Below are 16,621 nucleotides of genomic sequence, written 5' to 3' on the forward strand. Positions count from 1 at the left end.
ATGGTTGGGCATCAGTGACGATAAACTCCTCTGGTGGGAGAGGAACCACTGCTGCCCAATCTAAGCAGGGGCCCGAGAACAGTTCCTGGGAGTGTTCCCGCTCCTGAGTAGGTGTCATTGTAGTGGAGTGAAGAGGCTGGGAGGAAGGAGGAGCAGCAGACAGAGGATTCGGATTTGCAGCACTGGACGGCGCAGAACTGTGGGTGGATGATAGCTTGCTCGAAGCACTTTCTGCCATCCAGGACAGGACCTGCTCACACTGCTCATTTTCTAATAAAGGTCTCCCGCGTGGACCCATTAATTGAGCGATGAATGTGGGGACGCCAGAAACGTGCCTCTCTCCTAATCGCGCAGCAGTCGGCTTCGACACACCTGGATCAGGAGCTCGGCCTGTGCCCACACCCTCACTTGGCCCTCCGCGTCCTCGGCCACGTCCACGTCCACGTCCTCTAGGCTTACCCCTACCCCTCAGCATGCTGTATTACCAGTGATTTGATTTCCCAGGCAGGAAATAAATTGGCGCAAGCCTGCAGGCCAAATATAATGTTTTCGCTTTTTTGAAAAGGGAAGACCCCACTGCGTGTATTCAATGAAAAACAAGAAGTTTAATATCTGTGGTGTGGCCCTCAAAAAGTGTCACACAACTTTAGTGTAGCAGAGTTATTAACTCTAGCAGAGCAGGTATTTGCCAGTCAGGAAAGACAATGGCGCTAGGCTGCAGTAAAGCGTAGCTGGTTGCGTCTGATTTTTGTACGTTGTACACGCAGCACACACGTACACGGAGACCTTAGGACTGACACAGGCAGGCCAAATATAATTTTTTTCCTTTTTAGCTTAGGGAAGACCCCACTGCGTATATTCAATGAAAAACAAGAAGTTTAATATCTGTGGTGTGGCCCTCAAAAAGTGTCACACAAGTATAGTGTAGCAGAGTTATTAACTCTAGCAGAGCAGGTATTTGCCAGTCAGGAAAGACAATGGCGCTAGGCTGCAGTAAAGCGTAGCTGGTTGCGTCTGATTTTTGTACGTTGTACACGCAGCACACACGTACACGGAGACCTTAGGACTGACACAGGCAGGCCAAATATAATTTTTTTCCTTTTTAGCAAAGGGAAGACCCCACTGCGTGTATTCAATGAAAAACAAGAAGTTTAATATCTGTGGTGTGGCCCTCAAAAAGTGTCACACAACTTTAGTGTAGCAGAGTTATTAACTCTAGCAGAGCAGGTATTTGCCAGTCAGGAAAGACAATGGCGCTAGGCTGCAGTAAAGCGTAGCTGGTTGCGTCTGATTTTTGTACGTTGTACACGCAGCACACACGTACACGGAGACCTTAGGACTGACACAGGCTCGCCAAATATAATTTTTTGTCCTTTTTAGCAAAGGGAAGACCCCACTGCGTATATTCAATGAACAAGAAGTTTAATATCTGTGGTGTGGCCCTCAAAAAGTGTCACACAACTATAGTGTAGCAGAGTTATTAACTCTAGCAGAGCAGGTATTTGCCAGTCAGGAAAGACAATGGCGCTAGGCTGCAGTAAAGCGTAGCTGGTTGCGTCTGATTTTTGTACGTTGTACACGCAGCACACACGTACACGGAGACCTTAGGACTGACACAGGCAGGCCAAACATAATTTTTTTCCTTTTTAGCAAAGGGAAGACCCCACTGCGTGTATTCAATGAATAATAAATGTCTTCTGGCCCTGCCTACACAATTCTATCCCTGTAGTATTAATGCTGGGTGCAATGCTCTGCACAGCCGGTTTTGAGAAAAAAAAAAAAATATGCAACACTGCTAACAGCAGCCTGGACAGTACTGCACACGGATAGAAGTGGCCCTAGAAAGGACCGTTGGGGTTCTTGAAGCCTACACTAACTCCTAACACTCTCCCTGCCTAACCCCCACTTCTGTCCCTATTGCAGGGTGCAATGCTCTGCAGATCCAATTTTGGACAAAAAAAAAAAAATACTGTGCTAACACAGTACTGCACACTAGTAGATGTGGCCCTGAGAAGGGCCGTTGGGGTTCTTGAAGCCTACACTGACTCCTAACGCTCTCCCTACAGCAGCACCAGCAGCAGCACTTTCCCTCAGCTAAGTCACAAGGCATGTGTGGCGAGCCGCGGGAGGGGCCGATTTTTATACTCGGGTGACATCTGATCGCCCCAGCCACTCACAGCAGGGGGGTGGTATAGGGCTTGAACGTCACAGGGGGAAGTTGTAATGCCTTCCCTGTCTTTCAATTGGCCAGAAAAGCGCGCTAACGTCTCAGAGAGGAAACTGAAAGTAACCAGAACACCGCGTGGTGCTCGTTACGAGTAACGAGCATCCCGAACACCCTAATATTCGCACGAATATCAAGCTCGGACGAGTACGTTCGCTCATCTCTAGTGATTACCTGTGACATGAAACTGTCTTCCACAACCACCTTTGTAGCAGATTTTGTCTGTTACCTAGTTTTAAGCCTCCTCCACAGCTGCTTGTGTTTCAGTTAATGACAGTGTTCCAGTATACATATGAAAATGATGATCATTATCACCTGTTGGGTATAATTGGTTACCCATACACCTAACTATATTCCTACAACATTCCTGAAGATTTGATGCTGTTTTGAAGACAAATGGCGGTCACACCAAATTGATTAGATTTAGATTTCTCTTTTGTTCATTCACTTTGCACTTTATTTGCCAAAAAACTATTAACACTTTATATTTAGAAGCATTCTTACTTTGTGGCTTTTTTCCACACCTGCCTAAAACTTCAGCACTGTACTGCACATACAATCATGCTTATAATATTGGTTAAATATAAATGCTGCATTGGGGAATGTTTGCTATATTTTCTTCTAATTCTTTTATGTTTAATTTCAGTATCCTTATAATGGGGAGTACCAGACTTCAACAATAGTGAATGGAAATACCAAATCTCTATTTTTGGGACTTCTAAGAGAAGCAACATCTGGAGCATATGAAGGGTCAGCTGATACTTTCTCCACGGCTCAATCGATGCCTCCTGTGGCATTCTACAGTAACCCAAATGGGGACACTGGTAATGTTGGCTGAGAATTTAAAATGTAACTTTTTACTGTGTGAATAGATGTTTCACTAATATATTTTATTACTTTGTGTTTGTTGTTACTGTTGCCTAAAAATATTTGTGGCATATGGTAAAGCCACCCAAGAAGAGACTACTTTCTTGTCACATTGTTGACCTCAGTTATTAGAAAGAATAGCCTGTGGTAGCCCCCAAGCAGGCTGCATAGACAATCAGTTATTACAGTTGTCAGAGCAGGTGTGACTATTAGGGATTAGTGTATCACCTACTGTAACATACAAAACTCTGCAGCAGAGGAACATTTGACTAATGGCCCTTTAAGTGTCACTAGGAAAGTCATGTAGGTCAAATTGTTAGAGTCAGTGTGTGTGGTGGCAAACAGGTGTAGGTGACCTTTTTGACATGAAGGCACCATTCTTTTGAAGACACCCGTTGGAGTAAATCAAGCATTCTGCTTTCTTGAGATTGATATGTTTTATGAGTAATTAAATTGGCAGATATATGGTAAAAATAATATTGCTACAGGGTTCGGTTATTGAGATGGATCATACCATATTTTAAAATGTATCTGTAAAAAGTACAATATGACTTCTTTTAAATTCTTGGCATGTGTGCTTTATACTTGAAGGATTTCTAGGCATTCTGTTGGCCTCTAAACTGAGTTGCCTCTTAAAGGAGATTTCTGTAAATCTTAATCAATATACTGTATAAGGAAACATTCTGCAACTTCCTGATATTCTTCATCTTTTACTGTTTTTCAAGATGTCAGTGAAGATCCAGAAGTGGGGGACACATATAGACCAACACCTCTCATAGCTGAGGATTTTCTACAATTTTATCCAGTCTAGTCAGTCATTTATTGTATATGCAAAAAAAAAAAACCTGAAGCTGGGTTAATACATTTTCCCTACACTTATACATTGTAACAAACTATCAGGAAAAAAGACAATGTTATCTATGTTGGCTAATTAAATATAAAAATAGAACACAAAATATAATGCACACAGGATATAATGGACTCAGGTTGTTAGTATTTATATGTAGCATCATGAAGATACCATAAGGAAATATGGTAGTGTATAGTACAAGCACAAAATTGTAAGTGTATTAACATAGCTTATTGGACAGATGATTCATGCCTAGAAAAGGTAAACAGGTGGTACAACATGCCCACCTGGATCACATATTGTATCAAAGCAAGAGGCAACCTAATTGTGTACCAGAGCTTCAATGCCTTTCCATATCACATCTTGTATCCGAGCTAGAGGCGGTACAATAGGGTACTAGAGCCTTCATGCCTGCCCATATTACATCCTGCATCCAAGCTAGAGGCTGTACAATAGGGTACAAGACCCTCCATGCTTGCCCGTATCACATCTTGTATCCAAGCTAGAGATAGTACAACAGGGTACCATAGCCTCCATGCCTGCCAATATCGCATCTTGTATCCAAGCTAGAGGCGGTACAACAGGGTACTAGAGCCTTCATGCCTGCCCATATCACATCCTGTATCCAAGCTGGAGGCTGTATAACAGGGTACTAGAGCCTCCATGCTTGCTCGTATGACATCTTGTATCCAAGCTAGAGGTGGTACAACAGGCTACTAGAGCCTCCATGCTTGCCCGTATCACATCTTGTATCCAAGCTAGAGATAGTACAACAGGGTACCACAGCCTCCATGCCTGCCAATATCACATCTTGTATCCAAGCTAGAGGTGGTACAACAGGGTAACAGAGCCTTCATGCCAGCCCATATCACATCTTGTATCCAAGCTAGAGGCGGTACAACAGGGTACTAGAGTCTCCATGCCTGCCAGTATCACATCTTGTATCCAAGCTACAGGTGGCACAACAGGGCACTAGGGCCTCCATGCCCTCCCGTATCACATCTTGTATCCAAGCCAGATGTGGTACAACAGGGTACTAGAGCCTCCATGCCTGCTTGTATCACATCTTACACCCAAGCTAGAGGCAGTAGAACAGGGTACTGGATTCTCCATTCAAGGGGTCAGTTTTACGGGAGGGATGTTACTTCCAATGATTGTGTATATATACTCCTTCTAGGGGAGGGGTTGTTTTACAATGAGTGCATTTACACAGAGGAGAGCAGCGTGTGCAGATGCTGTGCACTTACTCTCCAGGAAAAGCAGGATGGTAACATTATCATCCCGCTATGCTACGCTGCATGCACTGCATTGGCATCCCCTCCCCATCTCCCCTCCCCTCCTGCAACAGCCACACATTGCTCGCAGCTGTGTGACTGGCTGGCAATGCACTCAACATGCATTTTGTAAATGGTGGGGGCCACTGGGCCCCCTCAGCGCAGGGGCTGGGTCACAATTGCGACCCCTAGTGGTATGCTTATGATGCAGCCCTTTCTTAACCGTAAAGGCTTGCTCCATCCCTGCAGTCCATGGCTGCTTCCTTATGTACTTTGCAGCCTTTAAGTATATACACATAAAGGTGAGGAAGATTCTCCTCAATATATATACATAGAGAAGAGGTAGATTCTCCTCAGTATATACACATATTGAGGTGAGCTGGATTATCCTCAGTATATACACATAGAAGAGAGGTACATTCTCCTCAGTATATACACACAGAAGTAAGGTACATTCTCCTCACTATATACACATAGAGGTGAGGTAGATTCTCCTCAGTATATACACATAGAGGTGAGGTAGATTCTCCTCGGTATATGCACATAGAGGAGAGGTAGATTTTCCTCGGTATATGCACATAGAGGAGAGGTAGATTCTCCTCGGTATATACACATAGAGGTGTGGTAGATTCTCCTCGGTATATACACATAGAGGTGAGGTAGATTCTCCTCGGTATATGCACATAGAGGTGAGGTAGATTCTCCTCGGTATATACACATAGAGGCAAGGTAGATTCTCCTAAGTATATACACATAGAGGTGAGGTAGATTCCCTTCGGTATATACACATATCAAGGTGAGGTAGATCCTCCTCAGTATATACACATAGAGGCGCGGTAGATTCTCCTCAGTATATGCACATATTGAGGTGAGCTGGATTATCCTCAGTATATACACATAGAGGAGAGGTACATTCTCCTCAGTATATACACACAGAAGTGAGGTACATTCTCCTCACTATATACACATAGAGGTGAGGTAGATTCTCCTCAGTATATACACATAGAGGTGAGGTAGATTCTCCTCAGTATATACACATAGAGGAGAGGTAGATTTTCCTCAGTATATACACATAGAGGTGAAGTATATTCTCCTCGGTATATGCACATAGAGGAGAGGTAGATTCTCCTCGGTATATATACATAGAGGTGAGGTAGATTCTCCTCGGTATATGCACATAGAGGTGAGGTAGATTCTCCTCGGTATATACACATAGAGGAGAGGTAGATTCTCCTCAGTATATACACATAGAGGTGAGGAAGAGTCTCTTCGATATATACACATATCGAGGTGAGGTAGATTCTCCTCAGTATATACACATAGAGGCGCGGTAGATTCTCCTCAGTATATGCACATATCGAGGTGAGGTAGATTCTCCTCAGTATATGCACATATCGAGGTGAGGTAGATTCTCCTCAGTATATACACATAGAGGTGAGGTAGATTCTCCTCAGTATATGCACATATCGAGGCGAGATAGATTCTCCTCAGTGTATACACATAGAGGTGTGGTAGATTCTCCTCAGTATATGCACACATCGAGGCGAGGTAGATTCTCCTCAGTATATACACATAGAGGCAAGGTAGATTCTCCTCAGTATATACACATAGAGGTGTGGTAGATTCTCCTCAGTATATACACATAGAGGTGTGGTAGATTCTCCTCAGTATATACACATAGAGGTGTTATAGATTCTCCTCAGCATATACACATAGAGGTGGGGTAGATTCTCCTCAATATATGCATATATCGAGGTGAGGTAGATTCTCCTTGGTATATACACATAGAGGTGAGGTAGATTCTCCTCAGTATATGCATATATTGAGGTGAGGTAGATTCTCCTCAGTATATACACATAGAGGTGAGGTAGATTCTCCTCAGTATATGCACATATCGAGGCGAGGTAGGTTCTCCTCAGTATATACACATAGAGGCTAGGTAAATTCTCCTCAGTGTATACACATAGAGGTGAGGTAGATTCTCCTCATTATATACACATAGCAGTGAGGTAGATTCTCCTCAGTATATACACATAGAGGTGAGGTAGATTCTCCTCAGTATATACACATAGAGGTGTTATAGATTCTCCCCATTATATACACATAGAGGTGAGGTAGATTCTCCTCAGTATATACACATAGAGGTGTGGTAGATTCTCCACAGTATATGCACATATCGAGGCGAGGTAGGTTCTCCTCAGTATATACACATAGAGGCGAGGTAAATTCTCCTCAGTGTATACACATAGAGGTGAGGTAGATTCTCCTCATTATATACACATAGCGGTGAGGTAGATTCTCCTCATTATATACACATAGCGGTGAGGTAGATTCTCCTCATTATATACACATAGCGGTGAGGTAGATTCTCCTCAGTATATACACATAGAGGTGAGGTAGATTCTCCTCAGTATATACACATAGAGGTGTTATAGATTCTCCCCATTATATACACATAGAGGTGAGGTAGATTCTCCTCAGTATATACACATAGAGGTGTGGTAGATTCTCCACAGTATATGCACATATCGAGGCGAGGTAGGTTCTCCTCAGTATATACACATAGAGGCGAGGTAAATTCTCCTTAGTGTATACACATAGAGGTGAGGTAGATTCTCCTCATTATATACACATAGCGGTGAGGTAGATTCTCCTCATTATATACACATAGAGGTGAGGTAGATTCTCCTCAGTATATACACATAGAGGTGTTATAGATTCTCCCCATTATATACACATAGAGGTGAGGTAGATTCTCCTCAGTATATACACATAGAGGTGTGGTAGATTCTCCACAGTATATGCACATATCGAGGCGAGGTAGGTTCTCCTCAGTATATACACATAGAGGCGAGGTAAATTCTCCTCAGTGTATACACATAGAGGTGAGGTAGATTCTCCTCATTATATACACATAGCGGTGAGGTAGATTCTCCTCATTATATACACATAGCGGTGAGGTAGAACGCTTAGAATTGAATATTGAAGTTGCAGCCCCTTTACTTTTCCTATTAGGACGCAAAGAATAGTCATGGCACATTTCATGCTTGTGCGGTTAGGATGTGTGTTATTATTTACATTACATAAGGGGTCACTTACTTTTGCACTTAGGATTCAATAATTAAGTTGTGACCCCTTTACTTTTCCTATTTAGAACCAAAAGAATGGTTGTGCCAAATTTCACGTTTGTACGACACCAGGAAGTTAGAGAATTAGTGACAAGTCAGTCAGTCAGTCAGTGAGGGCTTTCACCTATTCATATATAGATATACCGGCTGCACCACAGAAAATAAACCTGGACCACACTGTTATGGAAGCTGCTGAAAGAAAATCTGTCTGTTGCCATAGCAACCAATCACACTGCAGCTCTCAGGTCTTATACTGCTAAGGTAAAATGAGAGCTGCGCTGTGATTAGTTGCTATGGGCACCAGACTTGGACTGCCGCACACGACCAAGTTGGATTCTGTATATGGGAGCCCATTGCGGAATCCATCACTGGCGCCGGCCAGCGACCCTGCGTACCTGCTTTCTGTACTGTGGATGACTGCAGACTCTCGCCATCGCACATGCACAGTATAGCTTTTTTTCAATTTTTTTTTTTTTTTTTTTACTGTGGATGGGCCGCTGGTTGGACGGCTTCCATTGACGTCAATGGAAGCCGTCTGTGCAGAGCCCCCATGAAAATGGAGCATGCTGCAATTTTTCCTCCCCAAGCGGAAATCGCAATTGATTTCCGCTCATGTGTATGAAGCAACGGATCCCCATAGGAAGTAATGGCTGGTATTTGCTGCAGATTTACGGTGTGGATGCCAACCGCTGATTCTGCAGCAAATATCCGCCCGTGTGCAGGAGGCCTAAGGGTCGCTTATCTTTTAGCCACTTGATTGCTGAAGTTGGTTCTCCATTTTCTGGTGTTACATCATTGTCTAGTGCTCTTCTTGAGTATATTATGAGGTTTTTATCACATGGAATGTGCTGTCATTCTTCGTTGTATTGTCCCGTTGGACACATTGCACATTTCATGTTTTACTTTATCTTCAGTAACAGCCAAATATGAATCAATCATAGGAGGTTGCAAATTTGACAGAATTTAAACTACCGTACTCATAAAAATTCAATAGCTGTTGAAAAAATGACTGTTTAGCTGTTATGTTTTGTGACCCTACAATACGGGGTACAAGTGCCCCCTAAACACCCTCCATGCTGGTTGCCTACAACCACAAAAAGTGAATTGTTGGACAGTTTCCAATTAGAGATGAGCGAGCACCCAAATGCTCGGGTCCGCATTATTTGAGTTGAGCTTTTCGTAAAATTCGAGAGCTCTACTCGAGTAACGAACCCATTCACGACAATGGGAGACTCGAGCATTTTTATTTTTTCTTGGTTCGTGTGTTCTCTCTCTCTCTCTCTCTTCCTCTATCTATCTCTCTCTCTTTCTTTCTCTCTTTCTCTCTCTTTCTCTCTTTCTCTCTCTTCTCTCTCTCTCTTTCTCTCTCTCTCTTTCTCTCTTTCTCTCTCTCTTTCTCTCTCTTTCTCTCTCTCTTTCTCTCTTTCTCTCTCTCTTTCTCTCTCTCTTTCTCTCTCTTTCTCTCTCTCTTTCTCTCTCTTTCTCTCTCTCTCTCTTTCTTTCTCTCTCTCTCTCTTTCTCTCTCTCTCTGTCGCGCGCTGCGTCGCGGCAGGTAGGGGCCAAAACAGGCACGTCACAGCAGGGAGGAGCCAAAAACTGGGGTGGGGGTTGAACACGGCTTGATGCTCGTTCGAGTAACGAGCACCATTGAGTACGCTAATACTCAAACGAGCATCAAGCTCGGCAGAGTATGTTTGCTCAACTCTATTTCCAATCCTTTCCAGGAGGCAGAGGTGGCCTCTTTGGCTGTTAGCATGGACATTAGCAGTTTCCATAGAAGTTGTTAGGTAAAGGTTAATGTATATGGCCAGCTAAGAAGCAAATCCCGCCTTCTGTAAAACATCCTGTGCTGATAGTCTTGCAGAAGGCTATAAAATCTTTTGCACACATTTCACATCTTTTCTTGCTATAAAGCAGCCAGTATATATTGTTTGTGGAGCCAGGGCCATATTGTTGCTTCTATGGAAACAATATCTATCAAATCAAGTGTATTAGTCAGTGAATTATATATCCCCCCTATGTAGAGATTTCTGAAAACCTCAACAAATGGACGAAATACACATCTCTGTAGCATAATGCAGACCCCATTAAGGGACCTTTCATATAGGAAGTACAGATGCAGATTTTGGTAATTTAGTCACGTTATGCAGCCGTGAAAATTACGGAAACACGGCCTCTTTAATTTATCCATCCATTCTAAGAGTGCTGCTGTTCCAGGATACCCTTGCCAAAGTGATTGATTATCTAGCTAAGCTTCGACTACACACTACAATTTTTTTTCACTGCGAAATTTGCAGTTTTTTTTTTTCTTCAGGGGTCTATGGGACTTGTTAATGTTAAAATCGCATCGCGCAAAATCGCGATTTCGCGGTAAATTACGATTTTTGCCGCAATGCATTTTTAACATTAGAAAACCCCAGACACCTGGAAAAAAAAAAACGCAGCAAATTCACAAACGCTAGTGGGTAGTCACCCTTAGGCCCCGCCGGCCGACGCTTCCCATAACATTGCTATGGAAAGCGCCGACCCCTGTCCACGACCGGAGAATCATTGCGATTCTCCGCTCGCAGCGGGCAATTCACAGCATGCCCCGATTATCCGTGTTCAGCCTATCTATCAGATAGGGCTGACCGGTGGAGATTTGGAGGCGGCTCCTGCTCCCGGGTGGCGGAGCTTCATTTGTATGATATCCAAGTGCTGCTCTACTAAAGCAATGTCATAATTGCTTACTAATATTATTGTACAAGCTGTCTATTTAAGGCCTCCTGCACACGGGGAGGTCAGACCCCGCAGTTCGACCCGGTGCCTGGCCGGTGACCCCAGCTTATCTGTCTGGCGGCTTCTGCACACGCTGCGAATGTGCCGGCTGACACTCCATCGCGCATTTCCAGTAGCAGCTGGCGCAGGGGGTGTGACGTGTATCCCGCAATACTTCTGCAGTGCTCACTGCGGAAGTGCCGCAGGACAGACGGCTTCCATTCACTTCAATGCTGTGATGTATTCTCATGTTTTCCGCTCGTGGAGATGAAATGGCATTCTGCCATTGAATACTATGTGCTGTATGTGCTGCGGAGTCCGCAGGCTGCCGCCTGCCGCGGACTCAGCAATGCAAATACACTCGTGTGTAGAAGGCCTTACATTTGGTAAACATAAAGAATACTCAATATTTAGATTTAAACCGTGGGATGTTGTAAAAGTGGAATGTCCCTTTAATAAAGTGAACTTTACAATTATGGAAAGAGAGAAAACTTTTCAAAGCAAATTCTAGTGCTGCGTCATTCATGTTTGAGGATATGACGACTGTTAATTAATATTCTGCTCTGCATGGAATAACGTTTAATGTGTTATTTCTCAGCCCTACAGTGATTAATTATATTTTACCCATTCTTCGCAGTTGTTGAGACTGTGCAGGACGGGGTTGATATAGATGCTGAACAGCTGTCCTACACTGTGGAGAAGCTTTTACCTTTTACTGACTATACAATCAGTGTGTCCGCTTTTACTACAGTTGGGGAAGGACCACCAACAGATATTGTCATAAGGACCAGTGAGCAAGGTACTATGTGGTCACTGAAGGCTAGTAAAAAACGACTCAACAGCTGAGCATGAATTAACGTTTCAATGTCTTCTTTATCTTTAGTTCCCAGCACAGTGAATAATATAAGTTATCAGAATATCAGTTCGACATCAGTCATGGTCTTTTGGGACCCTCCTCTGGAACCCAATGGGATGATAACCCACTATACAGTCTATGCCATGGATTTATACACAAAAGAAGCTTTTCATGTGATAACAAGCAATTCAAGCATTCTTTTAACAGGTGTGACCTTCTTTGTTTTATTAGTGCAAGCATAGCTATACATCAGTAGACATGATAATCAGCTCTGGCACCACTTAGAATACTAATAAGAGATATCAGAAGGATAGATTTAGCAGGGCTGATTTTGTCATTTTTTTGGTGACAGAATTTTTGGTCATTTATGGTTTTTTCACTGCAGATAAACCAACTTTTACCAATGTGGTGTCAAAAAGTTAAATGACAAATGACAGTCAGCTCTGCTACCTAAGCATGCCGACATATGTGCTCAATGAGGCATATGTATAAATGCTACAAAATGTATACGTTTATTAACAAGGGAATGCATTTTGTCTTAAAATGAATGTCATAGTTTTTCTCTTCCCGGGGATGACCTCCATAACGTGCCAAAAATTGGGATAATTTTTATAAATTGACCTAAAATATTTGGATGCAGTAGGATTTCTGGCCTTTTGCACATATTTTGATCAATGTTACTTATTCTATTCATCTAAAGCATCATGCATTATAGATTTAAAGTGATTATCATGAGTATGAAAGGAAGGACACAGTAGTTCTCTGACTTTTTCCTACCGTAACCCGCTGACAGCAGTGGGAGGATGGCGGAGAGGGATTCTTCATCGCTTTTAATTCCCAGACAGAATTATGCGCTGAGCTTTTATCACATCTTGACAAATGTTTGCAAAGAGGTAAACTGGACTCCAATTCTGTAGCAATAGGCTATGAATGTGAAAAATGTGCAGACACTGCTATGATATCATGGGCAGTGAGGCTTTTCATGTAGTATTACCTCTGGAAATTTGTATAGCGTTAGTTGTAATATAAAAGGAAAGAAAGCACAGGCCGATATGGACTTGGATAAGCATAGCTTTTTCAATCTATTGTTTACTTTTTTGGCTGGAATACCTCTTCAAAAGGGAACTTGTCATCAGTTTTTTACCCCCGCCCCTCCAAAAAAATCTCACAATGCTCTGCACTAAAGGGGTTATACCAGAATTTGAAGTTATACCCTATTCACAGGATAGGAGATACCTTGCAGATCGGTGGCAGTTATACCTCTGAAACCCTTGACGATCTAAAGAACAGTTGTCCGGTTTCCCCGTTCCTCTCACTGCAACCCGCGCAGCAAGAAGGAGACTTTCAATGGGACTGCCGAGATTCCCGAGTGGTAACCACTTGGGTAATTCTGTCAGACCCGTTGAAATGAATGGAGCACTGACCGCACATGCTTGACTAGCACTCCCTTCATATTGATGTAACTGCAGGGAGAGAAGCAACCCCCACAGTGACAGGAGAACGGGATACCATTTGTGAGATCGTTAGGAGTCTCAGCATTCTTGAGTCTTGAGACCCCAACCTGTCTGCAAGTTACCCCCTAACCTATAGATAAGGTATAACTTCAAATTCTGGTGCAACCTCTTTAAGACCTTTGTAAATGTATGTTTTTGTTCCCTATAGCGCAGAAGACCTTACAAAAAGTTTAAAAATGTTCAGTGTTGTATATAAATGAGGCTTGAAGTGTCCACTAGACGTATACTCAGCCTGGAAGTGTCTGTCGGTTTTATCGCTAACCTAACACGTCTTTTTCTAATTGACTTGAATGACAGCTCGATATCCACAGTCTTCTCTAAATTGATGCTCGAGAGTTCGTTTCGAGTAACGAACCCCATTGAAGTCAATGGGCGACTCAAGCATTTTTGTATATGACTGGTGCTCCGCTAAGGTTTTCATTTGTGAAAATCTTAGCAAATCACCAAAGTCATGTAAAAAACACAGAAATGGATAGGGCAGGCGAGGAGCAACATGCAGGGCTGCATTTCGGGCTCCGAGGTCTCACTATTAAGCCACAATAGTGGCAAGAGTGAGACCCCCCCCCCCCCCCCGCACTGTCAGCATAAAGATCGTTCTCCTCTGCCACAGCTGTAACAGGTGTGGCAGAGAAGAACGATGTTAGCCCATTGAATTCAATGGAGCCTGCAATAAAGTCGGCTCCATTGAAAGCAATGGACTGCCGGCGAGCGCGGGATGAATTTTCGGGAAGGGCTTAAAAATATAAGCCCTTACCTGAAAATCATCCTAAAATGTGTAAAAATAAAAATAAATTATGTCAGCATTAAGATCGTTCTCCTCTGCCACAGCTGTAACAGCTGTGGCAGAGAAGAACGATGTTAACCAATTGAATTCAATGGAGCTGGCAATACAGCCGGCTCCATTGAAAGCAATGGGCTGCCGGCGAGCGCGGGATGAATTTTCGGGAAGGGCTTAAAAATATAAGCCCTTACCTGAAAAAGAAAGATTTTAGTGTAAAAAAAGAATAAAAATGCAGGCATTCTGTTCAATGGAGCCGCTGCTGCTGCCGGCGACTCCATTGAAGACAATGGTCCGCTGGCACACCTGAATTCTTTTTCAGGGAAGGGCTTTACATATAAGCCATTCCCTGGAAATGAATTAAAAGTGATTTAAATAACAAAAAAAAATAGATACTCACCTCCCTTCAGCTGCCGGGGCACAGCCGCGTCTTCTCCTGCTGTCCCCTGCACTGTGGTGCTGAACTGCTGTCATTCAGCTGAGAGCTGCGCTGAGCCAATCAGAGGCAGAATTCACTCACCCATTCAGGAATTCATGAATGGGTGTGAGTGAGATCTGCCTCTGATTGGTCAGGCTGTGACCAATCAGAGGCAGCTCATTCAGCAGGCGGGGATTTTAAATCCCCGGCTGCTGAATACTACAGAGAGCAGTTCAGGAGAACTGCCAGCTGGCCGCAGCTGAACTCCGTCTGCCGGGACTAGGTGAGTATATATTTTTTATTTTTATTTTTACACATTTCTGGATGAATTGCAGGGAAGTGCTTATATATTTTAGCCCTTCCCGAAAATTCATTGTGCGATCGCCGGCAGCCCATTGCTTTCAATGGAGCCAGCTGTATTGACGGCTCCATTGAATTCAATGGGCTAAAATCGTTCTGCTGGGACAAGGTGAGTATATATATTTTTTTTACTTTTTACACATTTTAGGATGATTTTCAGGTAAGGGCTTATATTTTTAAGCCCTTCCTGAAAATTCATCCCGCGCTAGCCGGCAGCCCATTGCTTTCAATGGAACTGGCTGTATTGCCGGCTCCATTGAATTCAATGGTCAGTGGTCGTTTAATCGAGACGAGCACCGCGTGGTGCTCGTCTCGAGTAACGAGCATCTCGAGCACCCTAATACTCGAACGAGCATCAAGCTCGGACGAGTATGCTCGCTCATCTCTATTAATGACCTATCCTGAGGTTAGGTCATCAATAGTATTTTCCCCAGAAAAGTTATATCTGCCTAACTAAACTTTTCGATCTACATAGGGACAGGTTTATAAGACGAGTTACAACTCTATAACAAGTTATAACTACTGTGTTGTAAACAGCCTTGTAAACATTTGTCTGTTTCATTGAGAAACATTGTGAACTAATACACTTATTCGTTTTAGGGTTAAAAAAGTATATGGACTACAAGGTGCGGGTTACAGCTTCAAACTCAGCAGGCGAGAGTCCTGTCTCAGAAGAAAATAACATTTTTGTCCGAACTCTTGAGGATGGTAAGCTTAAATATCCTGGTGGGGAGCAAAGAAGAACAATCTGTATTTTCTGTCGTACATTTTATATTTCCAGGTTCTAAAGTAAACCTTGCAGTTTCAATGTCCTTATACTGATGGGGACATGGCACTGCATCACAGCATCGACAATAAAGTAGATTTTTGGGTGAGATTCTGCTTTAATGATTGCTGGATAACTGCCGAACCATTATAACTAATGTATGAATGTACTTTTCATGGGGGCTTTTGTAGATATGAATTTAGTAGTCCAATTTCAAGCAAAATGTTATCAACAACATGACCACAGTTCAGGATTTCCTTCAAGTATCCTGTTGAAAATTACATATTTCTTTAGGAATCATGAAAGTAAAGGCATGTAATACATGCCCTAGTTCATAGCAATGCATGTTGATAAAAGTGGTAGAAATAAGTTATTTCACCTCAAGGTTTAGCTTATTCATCAGTATGGCAATATGTAATTAGTAGAGATGAGCGAACGTACTCGTCCGAGCTTGATATTCGTTCGAGTATTAGCGTGTTCGAGATGCTCGTTACTCGAGACGAGCACCACGCGATGTTCGAGTTACTTTCACTTTCATCTCTGAGACGTTAGCGCGCTTTTCTGGCCAATAGAAAGACAGGGAAGGCATTACAACTTCCCCCTGCGACGTTCAAGACCTATACCACCCCCCTGCAGTGAGTGGCTGTCGAGATCAGGTGTCACCCGAGTATATAAATCGGCCCCTCCCGCGGCTCGCCACAGATGCATTCTGACAGAGATCAGGGAAAGTGCTGCTGATGCCGGAGCTGCTATAGGGAGAGCGTTAGGAGTGATTTTAGGCTTCAAGAACCCCAACGGTCCTTCTTAGGGCCACATCTGACCGTGTGCA

At 43.2% G+C, this 16,621-nt stretch overlaps 1 protein-coding gene across 1 annotated transcript in view; it reads left to right on the forward strand.

Moving 5' to 3' along the window:
* PTPRQ (protein tyrosine phosphatase receptor type Q) overlaps nucleotides 1-16,621 on the forward strand; it is a 377,099-nt gene that overhangs the window by 180,281 nt on the left and 180,197 nt on the right. The window contains exons 27-30 of the mRNA XM_066589856.1: nucleotides 2,871-3,048; nucleotides 11,738-11,899; nucleotides 11,984-12,163; nucleotides 15,627-15,734. Of these exons, the coding sequence (XP_066445953.1) occupies nucleotides 2,871-3,048; nucleotides 11,738-11,899; nucleotides 11,984-12,163; nucleotides 15,627-15,734 (628 nt within the window). The remainder of the gene's footprint in view (nucleotides 1-2,870; nucleotides 3,049-11,737; nucleotides 11,900-11,983; nucleotides 12,164-15,626; nucleotides 15,735-16,621) is intronic.

Source organism: Eleutherodactylus coqui, chromosome 2 (genome assembly GCF_035609145.1).
Source record: "Eleutherodactylus coqui strain aEleCoq1 chromosome 2, aEleCoq1.hap1, whole genome shotgun sequence".
Taxonomy (NCBI): Eukaryota; Metazoa; Chordata; class Amphibia; order Anura; family Eleutherodactylidae; genus Eleutherodactylus; species Eleutherodactylus coqui.